The sequence below is a fragment of the Acyrthosiphon pisum genome, chromosome X (assembly GCF_005508785.2).
Source record: "Acyrthosiphon pisum isolate AL4f chromosome X, pea_aphid_22Mar2018_4r6ur, whole genome shotgun sequence".
NCBI lineage: Eukaryota > Metazoa > Arthropoda > Insecta > Hemiptera > Aphididae > Acyrthosiphon > Acyrthosiphon pisum.
In genome coordinates this window covers 22,545,113-22,572,224 of record NC_042493.1, presented here as the reverse complement: position 1 = coordinate 22,572,224, position 27,112 = coordinate 22,545,113, and the positions used below count along the sequence as shown (strand labels likewise).

Sequence of the window (27,112 nt, the reverse complement as noted above, 5' to 3'; positions counted from 1 at the left end):
AAAACGCACTCGCTCGACAAAAACATGTCGCGGCCGTGTAGGTCACCCCCTAGAAATTCGCTAGACTAAACCGGTTTAAAATTATCCCACATTATCCCGCACCGGGATAATGAACCATGTAAATGATATGGTGCAAACATCCCGGTGCATTATTTTTCACACCGGTTTAGTCTAGCGAATTTCTAGCACGTCTTCAGAGCGTTAGTGGTGATCGTCGTCAGTAGCAGCTATGCTCTGTTCAGTTTAAGATTGAACCACTCGCTCGACCAAAACACGTTTTTTTTCGCGCATTCCGGACACCGGTGGGAGCGTATGTATGGCGGCCAGCGCCGGCGCCGACGATCGACGACGGCCGGCGATGAATGTCGGCCAATCACAGAACGCATAGCCATCGCAAGGGGGTCAGGCACTGTTCGGCGGCTCAGTCTGCATAAGCGAAGCAGGTTCAATCTTAACCTGAACTGAGTACACCTACTACGACGAGCACTACCGATCGCCGACCCGAGGGACTGAACGTTCCGGCGGCTCAGTATACATGCGCGTAAATGGGACAACTTACGGGGAATAGGGACAAATAGACACGACGATGAATGCATGATTTTTTTATGTTTACACACGTGAACAACATTTTAACAAATATAATATGATTTATACAAATTTTACTTTAGCCGATTCTGATATCAGAAAATACATTAATTTATTACAGTTGATGTTGGTTCCATGGTTCAGCTGCTCTATTTTTCAAACGATTAATGGCAACCGTCACCTCGAATTTTGCCGCCCACGAATTATGAGTGTGTTCATTAAAGTGTTACAGTACTCCTAAACTCTAAATTCGTGTATGAACTTGTACTTTACACTCAAGTTTGTATTTACACCACCAAAATGTCTTAAGTGAGTTTTGTAGTTAGTATTTAGTTAATTGTTCATCAAATACCTATATATAAAATCACTACCAGTAAAAAGACATTCATTATGATTTGACTTCATTAATATCATAGGTAGCTAGGTATTTATAATACTAAATAAATAAATAAATCAATATTATGCATGATATTATAATAAATTCGTATTGGTAAAAGAAAATACTATACAATATATATTAGAATACCGGAAGCTTGTTGATTTTCCAGGGGACACTGTAGTAGCGATCCAACTAATTGCAGTTTGCCCATATAGGTAAAACCTTAATTATTATTTTTTTTTTAGACATTGATGATATTATAATGTAAGTTGTTAGTGCTTGATGAATAATTAATTTTAGTTTATGAAATTTGTAATTTATTGTACATGTTATGTTCATTACTTCAATAATCTGCTTTTCAAATTAAGTTTATTAGGTGCTATAATAAATTGTAGGTAGGTACCTAATCTATAGGTACTTATAGTGTTAAAATATAAATATGTAAATAGTTTATAATAAATCGTGCAATGAATCATTCCCTGTATTATAGATGTATGGATTTTAAAACTGATTTGCTAGAACAAGGTTTGTTTCATGTTTTGTTTCTAGTTTTTATGTATTATTGTAAGAAAGCACAGCACGAAAGTTAAATATTTTTAAATATGTAAATTATAAAAAAGAACAATTTAAAAAATATATATTAACTGTTCCATAAATTATTTAAGTAAGTACAATGGTACACCTAGAAGATACTTTTGGTAAGATATTAAACAATAAATGACAAACGAAATGGCACACTGTCATACTGATATCATTGATAAATTATGATTCAATTATTGGTTTGCTACTTTCCAGATTCTATACAATAAATGTACAAGTGTAAACCGTTAAATATAGTAATCTATAGTATTTTACACAATTAATTATTCTATAGCATTTAGTATTATATGATTCATGGTGCAAAATAATTTGTATTAGTTATCGTCTATCGAGTACACAAAAGTGATGAGGAGAAATACTGAATAGGCAATCACATACATTTTGTAGTGCTATGTCGCATTGAAGGTTTCTACTGAGCTTTCCATATTCTAATCTATAGTATTGGGTAAAAGCTTAGATCATATATTATGGATAGAGCTACTGCATTATAAACGCGTACTACGTGTTGAAGACATCATTATAGACGATAAGTCTGACTTTTATTGTGCATGCGTGTGTCATTTAACCGCCGGTGATATAAGGTGGATTCAGCGTGATAATATCATGTAGGTATTTTGTTTTACTTTCATTGATTATTCATCCCATATCTTTACTTTTTAGTTTTTTTTTATAAGGTTCAAAGTTGTCGTTTTTAGATCTGCTTCTGATTCAGCTGTGATCATAATATCATCTGCATATGCCACTATGTTATTTAAATATTTTCCTGAGTTTTTAAATTCTAGGACAGCTCTTACTAAATACTCTAGAGCTATATTAAATAGCATAGGGGAGCACCCTATCTTAAACCAGTTTCTATGTAGAATTCGTGAATAACACAACTTCCATCAATCATAGTCATACAATTATAGTGAATAATACTGCTACATCTTCCTCGACTTTAGAAAAAATAATGTGGAATGAAAATCTAGAAAACGTCGTATTTCTAAAAAATTTGAATCTAATAGTGATCGTGGCTATAATTATGAAAAAACAAAACAAATTCACCAGCACTGGCTATGTATCCAGCAATTTCAATGAATCAGTTGCCTTTATCGTTTTGTTCGAGTCCTAGGTTTTGTTAGTTCATGGCTGTTGTGGGGCTTAACTATAAAATATGTAGAGATAAAACAATGAAAAAATACAACATTCATTGAAGTCAAACGTATAGTTTATTAAATTTGAGGGTTAATTAATGACATTTTTGATTTTTTAAACATACTTTTAAACAAAAAACTTTTAATTCACAAATAAAAAAAGGTTTACAAGCGGGTACCGCTCTGTTGTACAGTATCTAGTTGTCGAGCATGTTATATTTGAATTCAATGATTCATTGTATACGAAAAATTATTCTGGGTAGAGTCGTTGTGTCAGCCTTACATACTTGTATAAAAAATCATAGTTAATAGTTAAAAAAATTGATTAATAAAAACCGAAAAAATCTAATAAAAATAAAAAGCGTGACTTTTCGGTGAACTTTTTCTTTTTGATAGAGGTAAAAAAACTTGTTGGGAACCTTCTATTAAAATTTCTAATGTTAGCCATGAAAAGAAAAACTTTTATGAATTTATAACTGAAAAATAATTTACAACATTTGAAAAAATATCTTTAGTTATTATCATTTACCTATGGAAAATTCTAATTTAAATATTTGGTGAATATTTCAAGAGTCTACGGTTATTTGTTTTGGAAATACAATAAAATATTTAAAAAATGAGAATTCGATAATTAATCGCTGAATATCAAATATCGTATAAATTATCAAACGCTCATAAAAATTAATATTCCATTTAAGAGGACGCTAAACACCGATATTGTTCTTACCATCAAGTTTCATAATATATCGATTCACTATAATTTTTAATGGAGCTAAACGTGATCTGCTGAGCGTATATTTGCTATAAATACGTTTTTGTAAGACGGAGACAACAAATGTCCGTGTAGCGTCGTCTGGAGTAAACTTTTATGAATTTCTAACTGAAAAAATATTTAGAAAATGTTGACAAAATTTAAACTTTAAATGCATACAAAAATAATTTATGTATTTTAAATATTTTTGATTGTACATTGATAAAACTTATAAGGAACCTGATATTACATTTTTAACCATTTTTAAGTGAAAAAGTTTTTATCGAGAATAATTTTAAAAAAGCAATGGGGCACACGGGGACTGCCGCGGTAAAGTTATTGCATAGCAACTTTGTAGCTATGTATCATTGATACGGTCCGTTGATATCCGACGTCCCGTTATCGTGAATAATTATACTCTGGTTATTTTTCTTTTATAATCACATTTGTTTATTAATTAATATCAAAATTTTTTGCCATGAACACAATTCTAAACTAAGAAAACCATTAGGGTTAAGGCTACAGAAAGAGATGATGGATATCAATATTGTTTTTAATGAAATATGTCAACGTGAAAACAGTCTGATACCTACTTGGAAACAAGCAAATTACCTAGTCGATACAAGCTTATCAGAACACTCGAAAAAATAAACTCCAAGTACTATTTATAGCAATTTATTTAATGAACTCATTCACACTTCTAATACCAGTACTCAGATCTATACTGATGCATATAAAACCGATATGGGTATAGGACTTTCTGTAGTCCACTTTAATTCAACAAAACAGTTCAAACTTAATAATTTAAGCAGTATTTATACAGCTGAGTACCTAGCTTTATTTAAAGGAGCTCAATTAGCCCTAGAGATCAACATTACAAACATAGATATTTGTTCGGACTCACTCAGTGCTTTAACTAATCTGCAATCCAAAACGTTATCAGAGCTTTATTAATTAGCAACCTTCTATACAAGTCAAAGAAAGATATAAGATTTATATGGACTCCAGGTCATTGTAACATAAAGGGAAATGAGAAGGCAGATGAAGCTGCTAGAGACGCGATCAATAGTCCAGTCAGCGAATTAATTCCTTTTTCCTCACTCGTAGATATTAAAAGAAATATAAACAAATACTGCATTAAATTGTGGAACTCACACTGGCACACGATCTTGGAAAATAAGTTAAGAGAAATCAAGCATTCTGTTGAACTTTGGCCTAAATACACAAACCTGAACAGAAAAAATTAGGTAATTTTTAATCGACTTAGAATTGGTCACACGAGACTCACGCACGGACATCTCATGGCTAAGACGGATCCCACCCCTATGCCCAACATGTAATACAATCTACTCCATCCAACACATCATCATCCACTGCCCTAACTTCAATGAAGCTAGGAAAGAATTCAACATCCCAGACACCATGTACGATCCATAATAGCAATCGGTCCATTTTCTAACTTCCAAAACTTAAATTCATTCTTAAAAAAAATTGTTTTGTACAATACCCTATAACAAATTAAATGTTAAAATGTAAATATTACTCTTGTAAAGCTAATAACCCTTGTAATTGATGCTTAACCAATAAAGAAAAAAAAATATATCAAAATGTATAACAATATGTAGCCTGTAGATATGCAGGAAAATGTATATCATTAGTGTTGACGGAAAATGAATTTTTCTTTTTTGTGAGTTGTTCCTTTTGCTTTGATTTTTTTTTTGCTTTGCTTTGCTTGTGTGACTGCCTCTGGGGCATTTGTACTGTACCAGGCGTTTCGTCTATACCGGTGGTTTAAATTTTTGAGTGATATAATGAATACTAATTTGCTGATGCCCATTTGAGCGGACATTGCTTAGAGGTTTTGCATTGTGTGTTGTTGGGTTTGTGGCCGAGGTATATTATATGTGGGTACTTGGAGTATGAGTTCTTGTGAAACATCGCAGTTGGTAATGGTTTCCCTAATGGTTTTTAGGCTTGTGGAGCCGCGTAGAATATCATTCCTGATAAACGTGGGGTTGCCCGTAATGGTGCGGTGGCCAATTGTTTGTACAGCCTCAATTCTTTTCCATTGATTCTTCAATACAAGGGGTGCCCAAAAATGATGACTGTTTTTTTTTCAATATGAAGGGAAATAATTGAGTCTTAAGCAACCATTTAAGATGTTTGTAAGGGTTAGTAGCTTATTCTCAGGGAGGAACTTCAGATCTGTGTTAGTTCTGAGGTCTTCTCTTTTTGGCAGGCGCTGATGATTAGTTGAACTGAACCGGGTGTTGTGTAGATTGGAAGAAGCGATAGGTGCAGTTCGAATATTGTGAGCCATTTTTTCTATTTCTAAGATGTTTGGGCCGGGGTTTGGTTTGAATTGTTTTTCTAGGGACTCCGCTATTAGTTTGGCTTTAGATTTCGCGTCGAAAATTAGGCCGTTAGGGCCTCGGAGAGGATGAATTTCTGTTTTTTTGTTAAGTAAGCTTTTGTTTATTTTGTATAGTGATCCGTCTTTGGTGTCAAAGGAGGTAAGAAACCGGTCCCACTCGTCTTATTTATGAATTTGCAGAATGGATCTGACAAATTTAATTTTGGATTTCAGCCTGGATTTGACCGCGGGATCTCGGTTGTTTGCCATTCCCAACATAGTCTGTTCTTGTCCTTTATTTCGTTTAGTATTTAAGTTGGGAAAATGTTTCTCTTCCTCCCTGTTATAGATTGGTATATACATTCTACGACTGTTGCTTTTATAGTTGCTGTGAATACTGTTATAGCATGATCTATATCCTGGATGGAGGCAGTGCGCAGGTGGTTGTTTGTAGTATCGTTGGAGAGTAGGGTAGATAATTTTTCTCAATTTACTTGTTTACCTGGTGAAGGCGGTGAAGATGTTATAGGGGAACTGGAAAACTCTAGTAGCATTGGGTTAGTCCAAAGACAGTTGATTTAAATTTGTTTGACGAATTAACATTGGTGTTCTGATTAAAGGTATGTCTAGGATGTCAGGAAGGTGTCTGATGTATGTTGGAAAATGAGTTGGAGTGCTAGGTGCCACTATGACGTAGTCGTTTTGAGAAATGTGGTAGAAGAGGATTCGACCAGCTGGATTAGGAACGCGGCTGTACCACATAGTGTGTTTAGAGTTGAAGTATCCAGCAACGATGAACTATTCTGTCGTATTGGTTATGGTATCTAGGTCAGAGGGTTCAAGGGGGTCTTGTGGCGGTTTGTAAATTGAGCTTATGGTTATTTCAGCGTTGGCTATTTTAACTTTAATAGATGTTGATTGAAGTTTGGTTTGAAGAGATATTGGGGTATGAAATATTCTCCGATGAACTAGTACTGCCGTTCCTCCGTGAGCGGGAGAGCCTTATATCGAAAGCAGGTCTGTTCTGTAAGTGAGGTAGTTTGGGATTTTTAGCTTTGCGGAAGGTTTACGTCGAGTTTCACCTAGGAGAATAATGTCAATTTTTAATGTGGATGCAAGAGCCTGGAGTTCGTTTAGTCGTTTTATGATTCCGTTTGAGTTCCAATGAATAATTTTTAAGTTATTCATTATTATTGATTAAGAAAGATATAAATGATTTTATTGTCAAGGAAATAACTGCCTTGGGGTCTTCCACCGATGAAATGGCCGTGAGAAGCTCTGACAGAAGGGTTTTGACTTTGTCATTATTGATAGTAGGTTGGTTCTTGGTGGCATTTACATAGTCAAGGTTATTAGTTCCCGGTTTGGGTAAGGTGTCGTTTGAGTTGCGGGAACGGAGAATTTATTTATCAAGCGTTTCTTTGGGGTGGGTTGCTTGATAGTTTGGGTGTTTACGATTTTTTGTACGCAGGGCATCCACGGAAGTTTGCTGTGTGTGGACGATCACAGTTACTGCAAGTCGGTGTTTGGTCAAGAGTCTTGTTGCATACGTTTGTGTAGTAAGAGCCGACATATTTAACAAAACGTGGTGCGTTGCCGCAGTTTTGGGAGCCGTGACCGAATTGTTGGCATGTATGGTATTGGGAGGGTCCAGTTTTCTTGTATGCTTTGACGATGATTTTAAGGTAGAATAGTTTGGACAGTTCGAAGATTTCATTGGCTTGTGAGCCAAAAAGGATAACCAGACAAATGGGCATGGGTTTGTCTGTTCTGCCTAATTAATTGAATTTGAAAGTTGAGCACCTCGAGTTCAGCTAGGAGTTCATCTGTTGAGACATTTGTGGGGATACCGTTGAGTACTACTTTGAGTTGGCGGTCAGCAGCGACGGTGAAGGTGTGGAAATCGATGTTGTTTGATAGGAGGATATTTTGTGTTAGACGAAATTGAGCAGCATCTATTGTTTTAATAATTTAACCTTCAACTGAGGATTTATCCGTGAGACCAATAGAGGAGAAATCTGGGTTTTTAAATATCGGTGTTGAGGTGTTACGCTATGCTGAGGCTGGAATTATGATCGGTGGAGGTAGCAGAGTTCTGGTTGAGTTGGAGATCATTTTTGTAAATTTGGTTTCTGGCGATTCTGAAGTGGTAGAGCGTGAGGATACGCTGCGATCCCAGCTGTCAACAGAGCCAATGGATACTGAAGTAGGAGTTGGTGAACTTTTTCCTGGTAGCTGATCGTCTTGTTCAGTTGAGTACGAAATTTCCCGATGTCAGAGCTTCATGTGGGTTGGCGAATTGGTTTTCTTGCGACGTGTGCTTCTGCGATGGTTTCCCATGTCAGTGTTTTGACGCGAACGAAAAATTTGGAGTGTGTACGGTGCTAGACCCAGTTGCGTGCACCCCTCAGGTGCACTTGCCTCGTGGTCGAAGAGGGCGTAATAATTTAGGTAATTGAAGTGGTATGAGTGCTGTACGAGCTGAGGTTCGTTTCGCGGTTTGGCCATAACGTTGAAGCGTACGATCAATTGTGGCGATGCTCATTAAGAGTTTCACACGGGATTTTACGATGCTGCTTTTAATGTTGGACTTGAACGCTGGTGGTCAGAACTGCTGCACTGAACATTGTTGATGAAACGTCGTTGCTGGTCTGAACGAGATGATGATGGTGATGAATGTTGTTCCGTAGATGTGACCGGTTTATATATGGTGTCCCGTACCGAATCGGAAACCATGCGTGTGCCACCGTGCGTGTCTATTCTTACCGTTGGTATGAGTTACCTCATTATTTGCGCTGTTTTGGCGTTATGTTTATGTGACAGATGTTGTTGATTTTGTCATAGTCTCCCTTGTCCATAGCCGTACTTGTTGGGGATGTAAGGTGACTAGAAGGGTATCGAATTCGCCGCTAAATCCCTATGATGGTGTCCTTTTGTATGTACTGTTTTGTGATTGGTGGTGCTGAAAAGGACCGTTTTATGTGATGAAGGCTGCTCCGTTACATCATGGTATTATAACTATTTATTTTTGTATGATATTAATTCAAGTTACACTTATTGAGCACTGTAATGTATGTGTTACCATGTTTATAACATAACCTCAAAACGTACAACAAAAATTAATTCGTATCTAAACCTATGTGTTGTGAACTACTGCGTTTCTCCCAAACAGTACATTGCTGACTAAGGGATGTGAAAACCACGTGAGTAATTTATTCTTTTTATGAAAAATACATTGCAAGAATCTGCAAAAAGGTCAAGATGTCAGCAAATAACAGTGCTAATGGATCTAATCTAAGTAGCATAGGGCTAACGGTTCAGATTTCAGAATTCAATACTAAAGATGATGATTTCAGTGGATGGATTGAAAGGTTTGAATTATTTGTGTTATTAAATGAGGTCAACGCCCATAAAAAAAAAATGATTTTTTTTTACTTTTTTGGGTAATGACGGCTAATCATTAGTAAGAGATTTGTGTATACCTAGTAAGTCTATTGATAAAGTGTATGACGCATTGAAGGAGTTGTTGTCAAATTATATTAATCCGAAACTAAACTTGCTGACTGAACGTTATAAATTCAAAGAGAGGAAGCAAGGATCTGATGAAACGATACATCAGTTTGTAATATCACTAAAAAAACTTTCACAGTTTCGTGAATTTGGTGTAAGCTTGAACGACTTACTAAGGGACCAAGTAGTATACGGTATTAAAGATGTCAATATTAAAAATCGTTGTCCGAAACGAAGTTGACATTCAAAAGTAGTGTAGATCTGTGTTTATCATGGAAGCTACAGATAAGGATGTATCAAAATGGGAAGGTCAAGATTTGAACTATCAGAAATTTATGAAGACAAAGAGCAACAAATCAGTCAAGGATTGGAGAAAATGAAAAGAGAAATCCGAAAAGAAGGAGTCATCGAACCACAGGTGTATTTCGAGGAAGATTGTATGATTCTGTTGCGGTGTTGCTGGTGATATCAAACCTAACTGTCAGTATAAAGCACTTGTATGTTCAAATTGTTCTAAGGTGGACCCTTAAAAAAGTTCGTCAAGTTAAAAAGAGTAATGTAAACCTATTGGAACAAGTGAATAGTAATGTAAATTATGATTTTGGTGACTTGAATATTATGGATAACTTATACTTTTTAGATCCTGTCGACTGTAACTTCATTAAACCAATTAATATTAAACTTAATGTGGAAGGAAATGTATAAACTTCCAAATTGATACTGGATCCTCTATTACAGCGATATCGTATGAAGAATTTATTAGAATTAAATTTAAGACTAAGGATTTAATTAGCAGTGATATTAATTTAAAAGGATATACTGGTACGTTGATTGAACCAGTAGGTTTCCTGAGAGTGAAAGTGTTATTTAAAGACTATGTTTTGCCAGCGTTGACATTATATATAGGTATATATAATTAAGGGAGATGGTCCGCCTATTGTTGGTAGTGATTGGATTGATAGATTTTCAATAAACTTATCAGATAAAGTTTATTATCTTACATCTCATAATCATGATAGTATTTTTGAGGAATTTTCTTCAGTATTTAGTACAGTTTTAGGATGATGTAAACCAAAAACTTTTAAATTATATTTAAATGATAATGTTAAGTCAGTATTTTTTAAACCAAGAGTTTTACCCTTTACTTTAAAAGATAAAGTGATTAATGAAATTGACAGACTTATTAAGAAAAAATTTGTAATTCCCGTTGAGACATCAGAATGGGCTATTCCAGTAGTTCCAGTACTTAAAGGGGATGGCACTGACTGGGAAGCTGACTTTGAATAAGTTTCTTAAGCTAGATATATACTCGATTCCGAAAGTGAGTGATTTAATGGCTACGTTGCAGGGATCATCAACATTTTGTATTTTAGATCTGTGTCAAGCTTATCAACAATTATTATTAGATGAGGAATTCCAGAAGTTAACGACTTTATCAACTCATAAGGAACTATTTGTTTTTAAGCGCATACCGTATGGTATAGCATCTGTACATGGTATTTTACAGCGTGAGATGGAAAATGTATTAAGGAATATTGAAGGTACAGTGGCTTTTTATGATGACATTATTATATCTTGTAAATCAGAAAAGGATGTTTGTAGTAGACTCAAAGAGGTATTTAGCAAATTGAGCTCAGTTGGAGTTACTGTTAAGAAAGATAAGTGTAAGTTGTTTAAATATATTGTAACTTTCTTAGGTTATAAGTATGATAAGGATGGACTTCATGTTCTGGAAACAAGAGTTAAGGCTATATTAGCAGCACCTATTCCTTGTAATTTTTCTTAATTAAAGGCATTTTTAGGACTAGTTACTTAGTATGGTACGTTGATTAAGAATATGTCAACAATAGCGAATCCGTTATACAAATTGTTAAAAAATAACACTGAGTGGGATAGTATTATATAGTATTATTATCTTAAGAAGCATTGATTTACTACAATCCGAAATGGCCTATCATATTAGCATGTGATGCTAGCCCAACTGGGATTGGAGTGGTATTGTCTCATAAGCTACTAAATGGGTCAGAAAAACCGATTGCATTTATATCTAGAACATTGAGTAGTTCTGAACGTGATTATACTCAATTTGACGAAGACGCAACTGCCATTGTTTATGCGATAAGATATTTTCATACATTTATCTGTGGTATGTGTAGGTTATTCAGGAATTTATATCATGGAAACTATAGGCTTATAATAACTGAAATAAGGAACATAAGTTTGAAATTTAATACCCTCCAAATATCTGAAAAATACGGCATCGATGATGGTCCCATATTTTGTAGTAGATTTTTGTGAATTATTATTCATTTGTAAATTTAATTTTTCTAAGAGAAAAGTTGTTATCCGATCTGATTTTTTATCAGCGAAGTTGATGGTGAAATCGCCAGCCAAGATAAGTGGACATTTATGGAAACTTCTACCAATTATTTTTGACCCATCTTCAGTGGGCTGTATCCCATTTGCGCCCCAAGGGTTATAGACATTTGCGCCCAAAATAAAAAACTTAACACCCTGGTTTATAGCCCAAATGCGCCCATTTTTCATGCAACGTTGCCGTCAGGTATCGTTTAAAATCGTTTAAGACAAATCAGAAAAAAGTAATAATTTTCAAAATAATGATAAATACTACAGAGTATACATATAATATATCTAAATATTATTTATATTGCATAAAATTAATAAATTTCAAATAGTTAAATTGTTATGTAAAATCAAAATAATTAATAAATACAATTACAATATTACACATATATATCTAAATTATTAATATTGTATAAAATTAAATGTATATAGATCCAAAATAAATAATACATACTAGTCGTCAGTTATTGTGTAAGATCGTTTAAGACAAATCAGAAAAAAGTAATAATTTTCAAAATAATGATAAATACTACACAGTATACATATATAAAATATCTAAATATTATTTATATTGCATTAAATTATAAATTTCAAATAGTTAAATTTTTACGTAAAATACTGTTCATGTGCTGATGCAACTGACACATACAACTGATAAAAGCATTTTATATAATATAATCTTTATCGATTGGGATTTTACAATTTCGATTAGCACGACTGACGACAAAATATTAATATCTTTATCGATTTGGATATTGGTTTCGATTAGCATGGGAAACGATCAAATATTATTTTAAATTTTATAGTTATACCAATATACTCAATAAATGGCAACGTTGCACGATTTTCACCTGATCTGAATTGGGCGCATATGGTCTATGGTTTGAGGTGCAAATGGGCTACGATAAATGGGTTGCGCCGCTTCAGTGTAGGTACTCCAGTAAAGTGAGATGAAATAGCTACCTCGTCCAATATTGGATTTGGAATAATGTGAATTACTACCATAATAAACATGTATCAAACACTGTGTAATAACACAACGTATTTATGGCTCTACTGTAAAATCATGAATACTGAGATACGTATTGTTGCAGTATCAGCGACGATCAGTGGCGTACATTCAAATTTGCTCTGGGGGGGGGGGGGGTTAGGTTAGGTTAGGTTAGGTTAAAAAAAATAACACTAAAACCTTTTCTTTAAAACTACCTATTTTCCTAACAATCAAACACATTACACGTATAAATATTAATAGGCAAAATAACAAAACAAATACAAAGATTTACATAACTCATGGGAGTTAAATACTATTTAATATGCACATAGTATGTACAGAATAGTATATATACCTATTATATTATTAATTATTTATAATAAAAATTCTAGTATCCTTTTTTTATTGGATAGTTCAACCAGCACTTCATCAGGAGTAATTGAATCGTTTTTGTTGATCGAGAGCATAGCTAGACCATTAAGTCTTCCCTATTAAAATTAATGACAACATTAATTCATTTTCCAACGGCAGAATCAGAGGTGGATAGGTAGTATTTATGTCACAGGGAAATATTTGAAGGGGCCCCCAAACTGGAAAAAAATTTGGTCGCTTCGCTCGCTTTAGATACTTTTTCAATCTAACACCTTTAATTAAAAATAAAATGTTTCGTGCAAAACCGTAATTTTAGTTTGGTGTAGGGCTGGGGAAACGGCATATGAGGAAATGCTTTATTCGGTGTAAGGGATTTTGAAAATTTCGAGTAAGGTCGTAAAAATTCCGAACTAAATATCTGCATAGAAGTTTCATATAAATAAGTAGTTTTGGAAATAAGTGGGGGAGGTGAAGAAATGTTTCTATAGCACCCCACACAAATTATTGTATAACTTCGAAAATAAATTTGTACGAATTCCGTACTAAATATCGGCCAAAAAAAAATTGCGAAAACTCAATATTTGTTAGGGAAACATACGAGGATATTTCGGTCTTAGATTAACGATAAAAATTTAAAATACTATGTTAAAGATCCGTAAGCAAATTCTTGACTTGTGGTATTATTATATTGTTAAAATAACAGTAATAATAATTAATATACCCGAGTTGCCCCCCCCCAACATAAACATAGACGGGGAAAATCCCTTTTTACCCGTATGCCTACCCACCCCTGGGCAGAATAGAACAGAATGAATGAAAATTTCATAATATTATGAAAATGTTTGACATGGTCATTTACGATACTGCTATAAAAATAGAATCTATTTCACACTATATTGTCGTTCACGCGAAATTGAACGATTATAACGTAATCGGTTTTTTTCTCCGTTGTCCGATCGAGTCGGTCGAGATAATGACAATATTAAGATGGGCGAGACATTTTTCGACCAAAAACGTACCCTTCCCTTTTCGGCCGATTCACTTTTCGACCAAAAAGTTATTATTAAAAAATAATTATAAGCCTTTATGTAGAAAAAATTATTTTTGTTAGTTATTTTTAAATATAGTAGGTTACAAATAATGATAATAATTACATAATATAAGTCTTTATGTTAAAAAATATTAAAAAATATATAAACTGTATAAAATACTAAAATGTATAAATGAATACGTAATAATATTTATAAAAATAATTTTTGTTGTCAATAAAATATAGAAAACTATGATAATAATTACAATTCCTGTCATAATTCATTTTTTTTACTCACTTTTGTTAGCACTGTTTAGGTTGCTGGTTCACTAATTTTTAAAGAAGTTATTTGAAACCAACTTAACTAAATCATTGTGTATTATATTAAACTTTTTTTTGTTCGAAAAGCGAATCAGCCGAAAAGGGAAGGGTACGTTTTTGGTCGTATTAAGATGCATTAATGTCCGCACTGTGTACGATCAAATGTCTATTTTGATTGATATACGGAACCCATAATTTCGTTATTAAATCTTTTTTCGTTGTTGATAAAGTATAGTGTTATACTCAATAGTCAAATTATTATAACGTATGTTTGTGTATACACGGATGATTAATAATAAGAAATTCATCAATAATATCACAATTTTTTTTTTTTGGTCCTGGGCGGGTTTGATTCCGAAAAGCCCCCCCCCCTCCCCGTATGTACACCACTGGCGACGATATAGGTACAGTCAGACATTCTGACAGAAAGCTCGGAACATGATGCATAGGTATTAAGTATATTAAATGAATACGCATAAAAAAAATTAGCATAGAACGGCGCGAATTACATATTGTTAACAAAAATTCAAGTCAGACGAATTACGCCCGTCGAAGCGTTGCGTACCTATAGTTGCTCCGATATAAACTAATGAATTTTTAATTCGACGGAAAACACTGCCGTGTATAACCTCGGCCTCACCTGCTACCTGCAAATTACCTACAAACAATAACCGACGACCACCGAACTTCGACAGCAGATAATAATAATAATAATAACATCTTATGGTCATGCTTTTTCGTTACAATTTTTTTTTTCAGTCACCACGCTTGGCCCGCGATAAAAGCTATGCAATAGCTTCAAAAATTACAAATTTGGAATAGTGTCTGCAAGAGGAAGCTACTTTTATTATTTGAGATATATCATAGGATTATTTGTTTTCTTAGGTTTCTATAATGTTCATGATATTTTCGCACAACATTTGTAGACATTGAAAACAATTTTTGACGCATTTTTGTCTACATTAATTTCTTAACTTTTCGTCTTTTTTTTACGGTGTTAATGTGCCTATACCTCTGTTGTTATTAACCATTGTTTGTGCGTTGTGTGTTATGCCATACCATTCCATTAAAGTCTTATGCCCATTTGAACGTCCTGTTGTTCTTGCTGTAAGTGAGTAGGTACTCTAAGTTCTTATCACAATCATCATGCCATGTTATTTTGGTAAAACTATATTAAATAATATATTACATTTTCATCACGTCATCTGCTTTTTATTTGGAGACTTAAACGCTAGGTTTTGTGGATATTGAGATATTTAGTTACACTTTACTTTCTATTGTTGTATCCATTGAGCTACACTATATAATACTTCCTCCTTCCAAATCTAACACTGCATCGTCAAAATCATGTAGTGCAGAAAAACGTTGACTCCTGTCTCATCTCTTAACCCCACTTCAGCTAATCAGTGGTCCCAGTCGTACACTGGTGGTTCTCCACTAACGATGACTTGTTATTTATATCGGGGTTTCATAAAGAATTTTCTGATTCAATTAAAAGGAATCTTAGACACAAATCACTCAATTTAAAGAGCTTAAAAACAGGGCTTGAAACCGATTTCAAAATCCTTTTTAAATACCGGTTAAAAATCGATATCGATATCGAAATCATTATAAATCAAAACCGGTATTAAAAACTGAAAACGTAACCGTAAAATATAAAAAAAACCGTTATACGAAATCAAATTCAACATCATAATTTCCTAAAACCGATATAAAAAAATTGAAATCAAAATCAAAAAAAATAGAAACCGGTATTCAAAATTAAAACCGAAACCATATTTTCCTAAAACCGATATTTAAAAATAGAAATCGAAACCAAAAAAATTTGAAACCGGTATTCAAAACCGAAACCAAAACCAAAATTTCCTAATACCGGTATTTAAAAATTAAAACCAAAATCAAAAAAATTCAAAACGGTGTACAAAATCGAAACCAAAACCGAATTTTTTTCAATCGGTTTCAAGCCCTGCTTAAAAAGAATATATTTAAATTGTCAACTTTTCAAGAAGAACTGAAATCTGAAAATCGCCTACTACATGATGAGTCTGACAATTTAAAGGATGTATTTTTTATATTAAAATTGTTTAGTAAAACTTTTTTTTATATATTCTTCTATAATATACATTTTTCGTTTTAAATTACCACAGTCAATATTTTTCTCATTGTAAGGCTTGTATTAAATTGTGCAAACAACATTTTTGTATTAAACTGTTAAAAAAATATTTCTCTATACCTAGTTTAATGTAAATAATATGTATAGCTATAGGATAGGATAATTTGTAAATACTCACTCTAAAAAATGATGAAAATTTTAGAAACTGATCTGCAGTCATTTAAAGGATACGTGATAGTATTTTGTCTTCATCAAATACATTTTGATTGTCATTTATCGATTTTGTCAATTTATCAAAAGTATTTAGTGAATATGCAATCGGTAAATTGGTCTTGCCGATGTTTTCGAGATGGTGTTTAATTATATTTTTTAATCAGTTTATTGATAATGTCACGTAAAAAATGTTTGGAACTGTTGAATACATCATAATTTCTTGTAATTATTTTACTGTATCTACACTTCTCTATTAATATTAATATTTTTAATTTCAACGTTTAATTTATATTACCTAATCAACATTAAATAATTACTTATGGCATAAATTATTTATAATCTTATAAAATAAATTGAATATAAAAAATCAATATAGCAAAAAGACTGAATTTATAATTTAAGTTAATGATTTAGTTAATGATTAATTTTGGGCTCTGACTACTTCTAATTTATAAGTATATTTTTGAGACAAATATAACAAACCTAGGAACTTCTGTCAGTCATTGCATTGCAAACTTTTCCATCAATCATGATCGCAATTTAATATTGATTTCTAGATTTGTTGATCATATCATCTCATTTGTTTGAACAATGTTAATTTGATTTTCAATATAAATATCTCCATTTTTTATGGTATCTTGTTTCTTCTTCAAGCAAAAACCTAACTGGTCAGCAATACTTCGTTAATGATGGACGTGGATTTTTCCATATTGTTATTTTTTCATTATTGGATTTTTGAAGTCCATATGGCTGTATCGGTACAAGAGACGACATTCAAAGATTTGAATCACAACAAGTATCAATAGTGAATTTCTGTCTGTATTCTCTTCGGCCGGAACTTCCGTCAAAACCCCATATATATATACATTCTACCAAATTTGGTTTTATGAATTGCTGAAGAACTGTATTCTGTACTTTTACGATTCAGTGATTACAATACTGTGGTCAGGTGGATAAATTCTTTATTTAAAATTTGTATAATATAGTAAGAAGGAAAACATATAAATATTATTTCTCTTTTTATCGTTGGCGTAATGTTATATATTGTTGTTTGGTCAAATTTAAATCTCCAAGAATAGCCAAAGCTTATTCTGGAAGAATACGTTTTATTTTTAGACTTATGCATGGAAATTGTATATTATACTATTTTAAATTTGTAAGCTCGACTTTGGTGTTGTTTCGATCACTAATTGAATGACTGTTGAGACATGTGAGAACTTTTCTGAGAACTATACAAGTTTAAAAATGTTAAATCCTTCTTTTTTTGTTTTTCACAGCTTTTTTGAAAAAGTTTTTTTGGTCATCCACGGCCTTCACTCATAGAATTAATGGCCTCGTTTTTATCAAAAGAAAACATTGATTTAGTAACCAACCAAAGATAATACACATTTTGCACTACAGACTTAAACTTACTTGTACAACATTTATTTGCAATACGACTACATTTTTTCCATTTTTTTAAAAGGCTAAATAAAAAATAATAAATAACCGAAGGAATATTGTTTGAATACTGCGTAGGTACATCTAACTTGGTGCACAAACTATCGGATGGATAACTGAACTTTTCAACAACTGCATACGCCTCAAAAAAATACCAAAACTAATGAGACAAGCGCACGTAATAGCATTACTGAAACCGGGCAAGAACCCAGACGAAGCAAAAATCTACCACCCCATATCACTGCTATGCCATATGTATAAACTATTTGAGCTAGTAGTTATGAATCGGATAAACACTACTATCGATGCAAATATTATTCAGGAGCAAGCAGGTTTTAGAGCCGGGAAATCGTGTACCAGTCAAGTCCTTAACATAAGAAAACACATAGAGAATGGCTTTGAGGGAAAGATGATTACGGGTGTTGTCTTAATCAATTTATCTACGGCATACGACATGGTAAACCACGGATACTACGCAGAAAGATTTACGAAATGACAAAAGATCCCTCACTGTATAATAGATATGCTACTAAAAGATAGACGATTCTATGTTAGCCTGAATGGGAATAAAAGTAGATGGAAGACTCAGAGAAATGGCCTTCCGCAAGGGAGTGTACTAGCACCAATGTTATTCAACGTGTATACGAACGACCAACCAATTTGTGATAGAACGAAACATTTCATATATGCTGATGACCTTGCCCTAACAGCACAGGAACCACAATTTTAAATAGTCGAAAATGCACTTAAAAAAACCCTAGAAGAGCTGACAAGATACTATCACACCAACCGTCTGAAACCAAACCTGACTAAAACTCAGGTCTGTGCTTTCCACTTAAGAAACCGAGATGCAAAAAGAAAGCTTATGATCAAATAGAATGGTGTAGACCTTGAGCACTGTGACCACCCCAAGTACCTCGGAGTCTACTGAGGTCGAAGCCTAACGTACAAAACACACTGCGAACAGATAAAAGCCAAAGTAAGTGCAAGAAACAATATACTACGAAAGCTTGTGGTTAGTAAATGGGGGGCACCATATACTGACCGCCACATTAGCATCATGTTTCTCGGCGAGGGGATATGCATGCCCAGTCTGAAGAAAATCAACACATGCAAAAAAAGTAGACATTCCACTGAATGAAGCGACCCGTCTAATAACGGGATGTCTGAGACCTACCCCAGTACCAAAATTATACATAGCGAGTGGAATTGCCCCACCTCACATTAGGAGAGAAGTGTACACCAGAAGGAAAGAACGAAACAATTAATGGATGAACGACACCCAATGAATGGACAAGTATCACCACATAAACGGCTCAAGTCAAGAGAAAGTTTCCTTGGAACATGTAAATCGCTAACAAAAAGACCGGCTGATGAACGCTTAGAAAAGTGGAAAGAGGAATCAGCCAACTCTGACTTGATTAAAGAAGCATTACCCCCTGGACATCAACTACGATATCGAGATTGGAAAACGTTAAATCGCATACGGACAGGAACAGCCCGCACACGGAAAAATCTTGTAAGATGGGCATTGAGGAGAACCCAAGATGCAACTGTGGAGAAATACAGGACGACGAGCATCTGCTGAAATGCACGAATGCAACATATAATATACAAAATAAAAATGATTTGTTTAATACATTGACTGATCGAGTAATCGATTTTATAAAATATTAGTCAGAGATAGGTATATGAGTTTTGTCGACCACACGAGAAGAAGAAGACATCTAACTTATTTTCTACATATTCAATTACGATATTTCGAGATTGGGTGTCCGGTTTTTTTAAATAATAATAATTTTTATTCAACTTACTTAGTTAAAAATTTAAATTATAAATCCTTTATTACGTCTGAATAACTTCTGAAATTAACTTTTAACAAGTTAACTGCCACGAAATTACCAGCCTCTTAACACGGATAGGTGGTATATGGTATAAATAACAGAATATTACTGCAATGTCAATGAGCGTATTTATAGATAAGAGAGTTTAATCATAATTTTGAATATAGCGTAATAATTGGAAGGACCTGCATATACAAATTTAAAATAAAAATATTAATTCGCTGGCGGTCATGCCCGTGGACATTTGCGTTGGACAAAGTCCACTATTCTCGTTGGTCGCCAGTATTCGTACGCACCACAATAAAGATATTATGAGACCACCGAAGTGTCTTCATCTAATGACTGATAAGAATTGTATTACGGCGTGCACTGTTAGTCTATTGTAATTTGTAGCAGTAAATACACTAATGAGGATCAGTTCTTCAATTGAAGAATTTGAAAAGAAATCAATTTTAAAATATGAAAAAGACGTGGCACTAATCATGTAACGAGACAAAACCGCATAGTTCTCAAATAATAATAAAATCTTACCTATCACGCCATCTATTGAAATAATTGGCGTCCCGTCAAACATGTCACAGTCGAAGGAACGCACAATAACTCTACGACACTCGTAGACTAAAACACGATTACAATGACACAAGATAGCGCTAATATACCACACACATTGATAGGAGAATATTACCGCCGGTATTTAACCCTTTTTTGTATACTTAGATTTGGTTTGAAGAAAGACTTCCAAACTAATTGCAAGTGTCGAAACTGTCAATTGTGTTACAGAAGCATTAGGTTTAAAACAGTATGATGAATTTGTCATGTCCCATGAAATTATTCCTCGAACCAATATTCACATCTTCAAGATTATAACCAGATAAAGAGATAAGGCAACGTCTAAGATTACGAACTTACGTAAAGCCTCCAACTTGTTCTGCAGATTCTACGTAGCATCTGAAGCACAGGATGCAAATATTGATGATTTATTTCCATATGAAAACCAAATTGACCCATCTTCTATTCCAGAAGATGGAAAACTCCAAAAACCAACCAATAAGTCAGATATTATTAACTGCATTCAAACAAAATGTGACATACGTTTTAATCACAGTCAACCGAATATAACAGCCAAAATATTTGATGAAGCAGCTTTAATACACATGCTGAATTCTGTTATTGCTACAAAATTTTCTGGATACCATTAACTTGCTTTCAAGCCATATTTCACTTATCAACTTAGGAAGAGTTCACGAATAGATATTGTATTCGACAGATATGTTAGTAACAGTTTGAAGGCAGGCACTAGAGAAAATAGTGGAAGTGGCATAAGTCTTTAAGTCTCAGACCCAACTGCAATTCTAAAAAAAATTAAACAATTTTTATGTGTCAACGAAAACAAAAAATAATTGTTCCAGTTGCTAGCTAAGAAAATGATGGTAGACCAGTATCTGGGAAAACTTGTCGTCTGTAATTTTAATGATCAAGTCCTCACGTCAACAACTATGGATTTTTCAAGCATTTCTCCATCCTCACACGAAAAATCAAATGACCATCTCCTGCTCCATGTTAAGCATGCCGCAGAAAAAGGACAAACTCACATCCTAATACGAACTGTGGACTCAGATATAGTGGTTACTTAATATCATTAAACGTCACGTGATCTTTAATAACATTGTTCCCACAAATACTAGATAATGATCAACTATAGATTGAGTATAGTTGTGGGAAATACAGAAAGTTATTTCAAATTCATGACATTTGTTCACACTCTCACCGGAAATTTGTTAGCTTTTCATTCTGTTCCTGGTTGCGACACAGTTTCCATATTTTGTGGCATTGGCTCTCTGCAGGCACCTCTTATATTGATGATAAATGTCATGATCTGTTGCATCGTTTTGTTATTCTACTTTATGATCTAACATCAGATTTTCAGAACATCAATGAATGCAAAAGAATATTGTTTACAAGAAAGAATCGAGCAATTTAAAATATTCATCCTACAGCAGATGCTTTGACTCAACATATCAAAAGATCTGCTCTCCAAACAAGAATTTGGAATAACTGCCTCGATTCACAATACACAATACCTTCGCCAACCAACTGGGGATAGATAATAACTTCAAGAGCATCATACCAACCTGTGTGGATAACAATTCTAGAATTGTCAAAACACTCTGTACAACTTACCTCTTGTATTTGCCGCAAGCGATATACATGTGAGAGATGTAATTATGTTAAAATGGGAATACGGTGTGTGAAACTATGTGAAGAACAGTGCTCCGAAAGTGATTGGTGATCACAAATTAATTTACACAAATCATTTGGATATTATTGCGTATGTCAGCGAGATCTTATCTTATTTAGATAGATTACATTAGTGTATTTGAAATTTTTTTGGATATTAAACTGGAATAATATTGTACAATCTTCTGTTTTTCATTCTTGTAACTAATGTTTGAATCTTATTTTTCAGTTATCCCTAAAAAAAAAACGATAGAATTTATTTACATATACACCAAAAATTAAAATAATTACATTTATTACTTAAACAGTTATAAAACAGTTCTATTACTTTTTGGAATCCGTATAAATTACATTGTTACCAAAAGACTCTCTGTACATAATATATATTATATGCTATGCTAAATTGTTATGGCAGATTTTCAGCAATCGTTTGTGACAAAATAAGTCATTAATATGTAATGTTCAAAAGGTAATACTTTGATAAACAAAAAAGTATTCGAGATGTTTTAGCTATATAACGGATTCTATGTTATTTAGAAAAGTGTCACAAAAAAATCGAAATAAAAATCAATCATTTTAAAAAAGTTACAAATATTTCTGATATTATATGAACCTAAATGATGATGTAAAAGCCACCTTTAAAAAGCGTGTTTTCTCCTGATTAATAATCACTAACAATATAGGTAAATATCAAAATACACACCCGAGTGATATAGAGAAATGTAGAATCGCATCACAACTATGTGCGGTCATATTGATAACGTCACCACTGCTGTTAGGGGCAGGAAAAATTTGTGCTCCGGAATTTTTACTCATGTACTATCTGAATCCAAAGGACGCATTGGTTGCCAGACGTGAAATATTATAGTTTAATTTTCAGCTACCACATCACACTAATACCAATATCCCGATCATGTCATTATGTAAGCTACAACTCGACTCTTAACCATCAATCTATAAAAAAACATATACATTTTAATAACTATTAATTAACTACTCGAGTATCACTTTAGTAACAACAAAATCGTAAAGGTCAGGGATCATAATATTATTTAAAAAAAAACCTTTATTTAATTTATTACATGTTAGTTTGTGATAATATTTTTATAGGTATTATATTTATTATTGAGTTTACGGTTAACTTTTTCTTATTTTTCAGTTCCGGTTAATTAAAATAAAATGAAGATTCAAAAATCAGATGCCATGATTCGGACAAGTTTACTGACTGTTCAAATGATAATCATCGCTTTCAATCTGGTCCTGATTGCGGTAGTGATCAACAAAAGAAAATGCAAGGTATTGTTTAACATATCAACGTCATTAATTGTATCATTTTTTGTGACCTCATTCAGCTGGCCCGAGTTTCTTATAAGCTATATATGTCTTATAAGTTTACACGGATTATCTGACTATCTTGGCCGCAAACATTGATGAGGGCCCGTGAGACTACAAACCCTATTAGTACATCAGTAGCTGAAAATAGGTTAGATTGTCTAAACGTCAGTTCTAAAGGTTTCAATTGGTTACTTGCCAAGTTAAGGTGCAATTAGGGAGGGCTTTAGGGGGTAAGCCCTCCCAAAAACGTCCGTAGCCCCCCCCCAAACATTTTGTCTTAAGCTTGTTCAATATTATCTAAATAAGGCTTTAGCCCCTCCTAAATCCCAAACGCTATTTGCGCCTTTGTTACTTGGCCTATTGAATTCGTCATAACGAGCTAGTCCGTCAGAAGCAAAAATCATAGCCGTACAGAATCTGCATAAGACATCTGATGTTTTCTCTAACTAGAACCGTTAAAGCTGTACAGAGCATACTAGCTCTATATTTACTGACGCAACATACACTGTTTCAAATAGGATATAATCAGAAGACTGCTATAAGTAAATTCAAACATAGTATATCGGCTGCGGACCTACGATTCTGAGGCCACCGATACAGACGCTGCCAGTGGGTTTTTAGCTTTTAGGACTGTGCTTCCTACATACTGATAATGAGAATTATCGTTTACTTCTAATATTATGTTATACGATTGAAAATAGATCGAAGCTCAACAAAAGTTCTATAGTTATGAATTTTTGCACTATATATTGGGATTGTGCTTTAAAATAGTGAGCAATATGCCACATTTACTAAGACCATAGAAAAAAAGAGCTTACCAGTCGCCATTAGGGGCATATATCGTTTTCACAAAAATTTGAAATTACAGTTTCCGATGATTTAAAAAATGTTTGATTCCCATTTCTATCTGGTATGGTAAAATTATTATAATACATTCAATACATTTTTAGAAATATTTTTACATTTTCACGTATTTACTTACGAGTGTAATAAATTATCAGTATTATAATTTATAAAATATCTAAAACTAATAACTAATATTTAAAAAAGTCTATTTACATATAAATTATATCTTAGTATTTTGTCGTAGTTTCTATAAATATAATAATAATAATTTAAAAGTGGTTCCAAAAGTATAAAATATAATACATAATATTTTGTTTAACGAAATTAAATGCAACACACTTAACATGCAAGTAATGCGATGTGTTTTTAATTTTTAAAATAATTTAGGTATAGCCACAGAACAATATAGAATAGACACTCGATTAGCTTTGCGGATTTCTGTATCCCTACGGTATGAAGTAACGTAAGTTGTACCGTATCCGTAATCTAATAGAATGTTGACAACGTGTATCTCTCTTTGTTACGAAATTATATAAACGAAAACAACGCAATGGGCACTGACTATACGTATATATATAATATATAATATATATTGTATTATTGTTCTGTGATAATATTGATATGATTTATTTAAGTGATAACGTATGCCGCGCCCCCTAGAGACCGTATTCAAGGCCACAGTCACCCGATTTTTCCAATTGGGTTTTTTTTTTTTTTAACAATGGCAAATTAACAATGGAAGCGCTGTTGACGCCTATCGATGGTTATGCGGGTTCCCCTCTACGTGGAGTCGGGAAATTATATGTATTTTCCCGACATTTCGCATACATTTTGATTTAAGTGAAGTGCATTTGAATGTATTTGAATTATTAGTAGAAATTGTACTTACCAACGTATACAGTTAGCTATAAAAGCATATAAAGTTTCGATAGGAAAATTAATTTATTATAAAAAGTATAATAACCAATATAAAACTATATATATACATCCCGAATAGGATGGTACAAATTGTTTCCACCAGAGCGCGTTTTGTTAATTTGCTTCCCCAATAGTATCTATACTCTATTCCCCGAGAGTTGACCCACTCACTCGACGAAAACCGGTCGCGGCCGTGCAGGACACCGCGTCTTTGGAGCGCCAGTGGTGATTGTCGCCAGTAGCAGCTGCCTACTACGACGAGCACTGCCGATCTCCGAATACCGCCGACCAATCATAGACTGCCGGTCTCCCACTCGGAGGTCTTTATGTTCCGGCTGCTCAGTATGCATGCACGCAAGTGAGCGTAGCTCTCGTAGAGTGCAGTGCTACAGTGTATCAGTGCCCATAGATAAATATAATGTAATAGATGGGCAAATTCCACGTTAAAAAAATTACATGTTCCAAGGCGCTCTCGGTTAGGTTAGGTTAATTAAATTGGGTTAAGCATTCGTGGTTTGAAGTCGGTTTTTATACTCAAAATTATATAATCCAACAGAATTACAACTTGTGACAAATGTTGGACATTTACAAAAGAAAAAAGTATGGGCCAAATACTTGATTTTGAATTCGATGTGTGAGATAAGCCATCAATGTTCATTCCCAATTCTATAAACTATTAAGATGCATTAAAATCTTAGACATAATAAATTTAACACCAAAATTAATATATGACCCTGGATGTATAGGTCAACATGTTGAATAGGTGTTTAAAGTAAAGTTCTAGCAGTGCAGGGTAGATCATGGAATTCTGATATAAATATTGCTAAAAGTGCATTCACACAGTTATGGGTTACATGGTATTCCATTATACATTTATTTAGTTTTAAATCTAAAGAAGTTTTCTCTGCATTGTCAAAATGATCAGAATTAGTTGTGTTTGAAATACCATTATCGTTAGTATTATTGTCACTACCTACTATATGTTATCCTTGTATAATCAACTAATTGTTCAGAAGGTTCAAAATATTATCAATATTATTCGTTTCTGTGTACACCTTTTGATGAAAATTATTCAAATTGTTGAGTTTGTGAGGCTGCACGAATGGTTCAGAAATATTTGAGTCACGTTAGGTGATGGTTGCTCAGTTATTCTACTTTTAATGCACCGTAAAAAATGTCTTTTAGACATAGAATTTAAATCATTTTTTCTCCTTATCATTTATTAAAACAAATTAATAAGATACTTAGTTCTTATAATAACTATTAACAAATGTATTTAATTTGATGCAATATGAACAAATATTATAAGCATTACAAAATATACTTAAAAATCAAGTGTTTATGCCTTATACAAATATTTTAAAAAGATTTAAATAAAAAACAGTTAATTTTTTTTCTCATGATTGCTGTAGACTTCCATTTTTAAACCAGTTTTTTACGCTGTTCATAGGTGCACATAGGGGGGTGCTTGGGGGTTAGCACCCCCAATTCATTACAGTATTTCACCAATCATTTTTAAATTATTGTGGTTTATTGGTTCGGAATTTTTTTTTCCATGCCAATTAATGATAACTGTTCACGAATTCACGATTAAAACAGTATTGTGTGAATGCACATTTCAGTGTTTCAGCTTTTGTCAATATGCAGCAATGATATTATTATAGAAAATTATACTATCTTAGGGATTACGGTTGGGTACGAAATCTTCTATTTATAACTGGTTATTACTTGATTTTTACTATATATTTATTTAATCTGCGGGCTACGCTGAATTGA

General features: G+C 33.3%; 1 protein-coding gene across 3 annotated transcripts in view; it reads left to right on the top strand.

Annotated features, from left to right (window-relative positions):
* Positions 1–27,112, top strand: part of LOC100569647 (probable G-protein coupled receptor 158) — a 59,008-nt gene that overhangs the window by 13,896 nt on the left and 18,000 nt on the right. For 2 of the 3 annotated variants that reach the window (XM_016806236.2, XM_016806228.2), the window contains exons 2-3: positions 707–894; positions 23,397–23,533. In XM_016806236.2, coding sequence (XP_016661725.1) covers positions 23,417–23,533 — 117 coding nt within the window. In that variant the 5' untranslated portion in view covers positions 707–894; positions 23,397–23,416. The remainder of the gene's footprint in view (positions 1–706; positions 895–23,396; positions 23,534–27,112) is intronic. The other variant, XM_008186731.3, reaches the window with a different exon arrangement.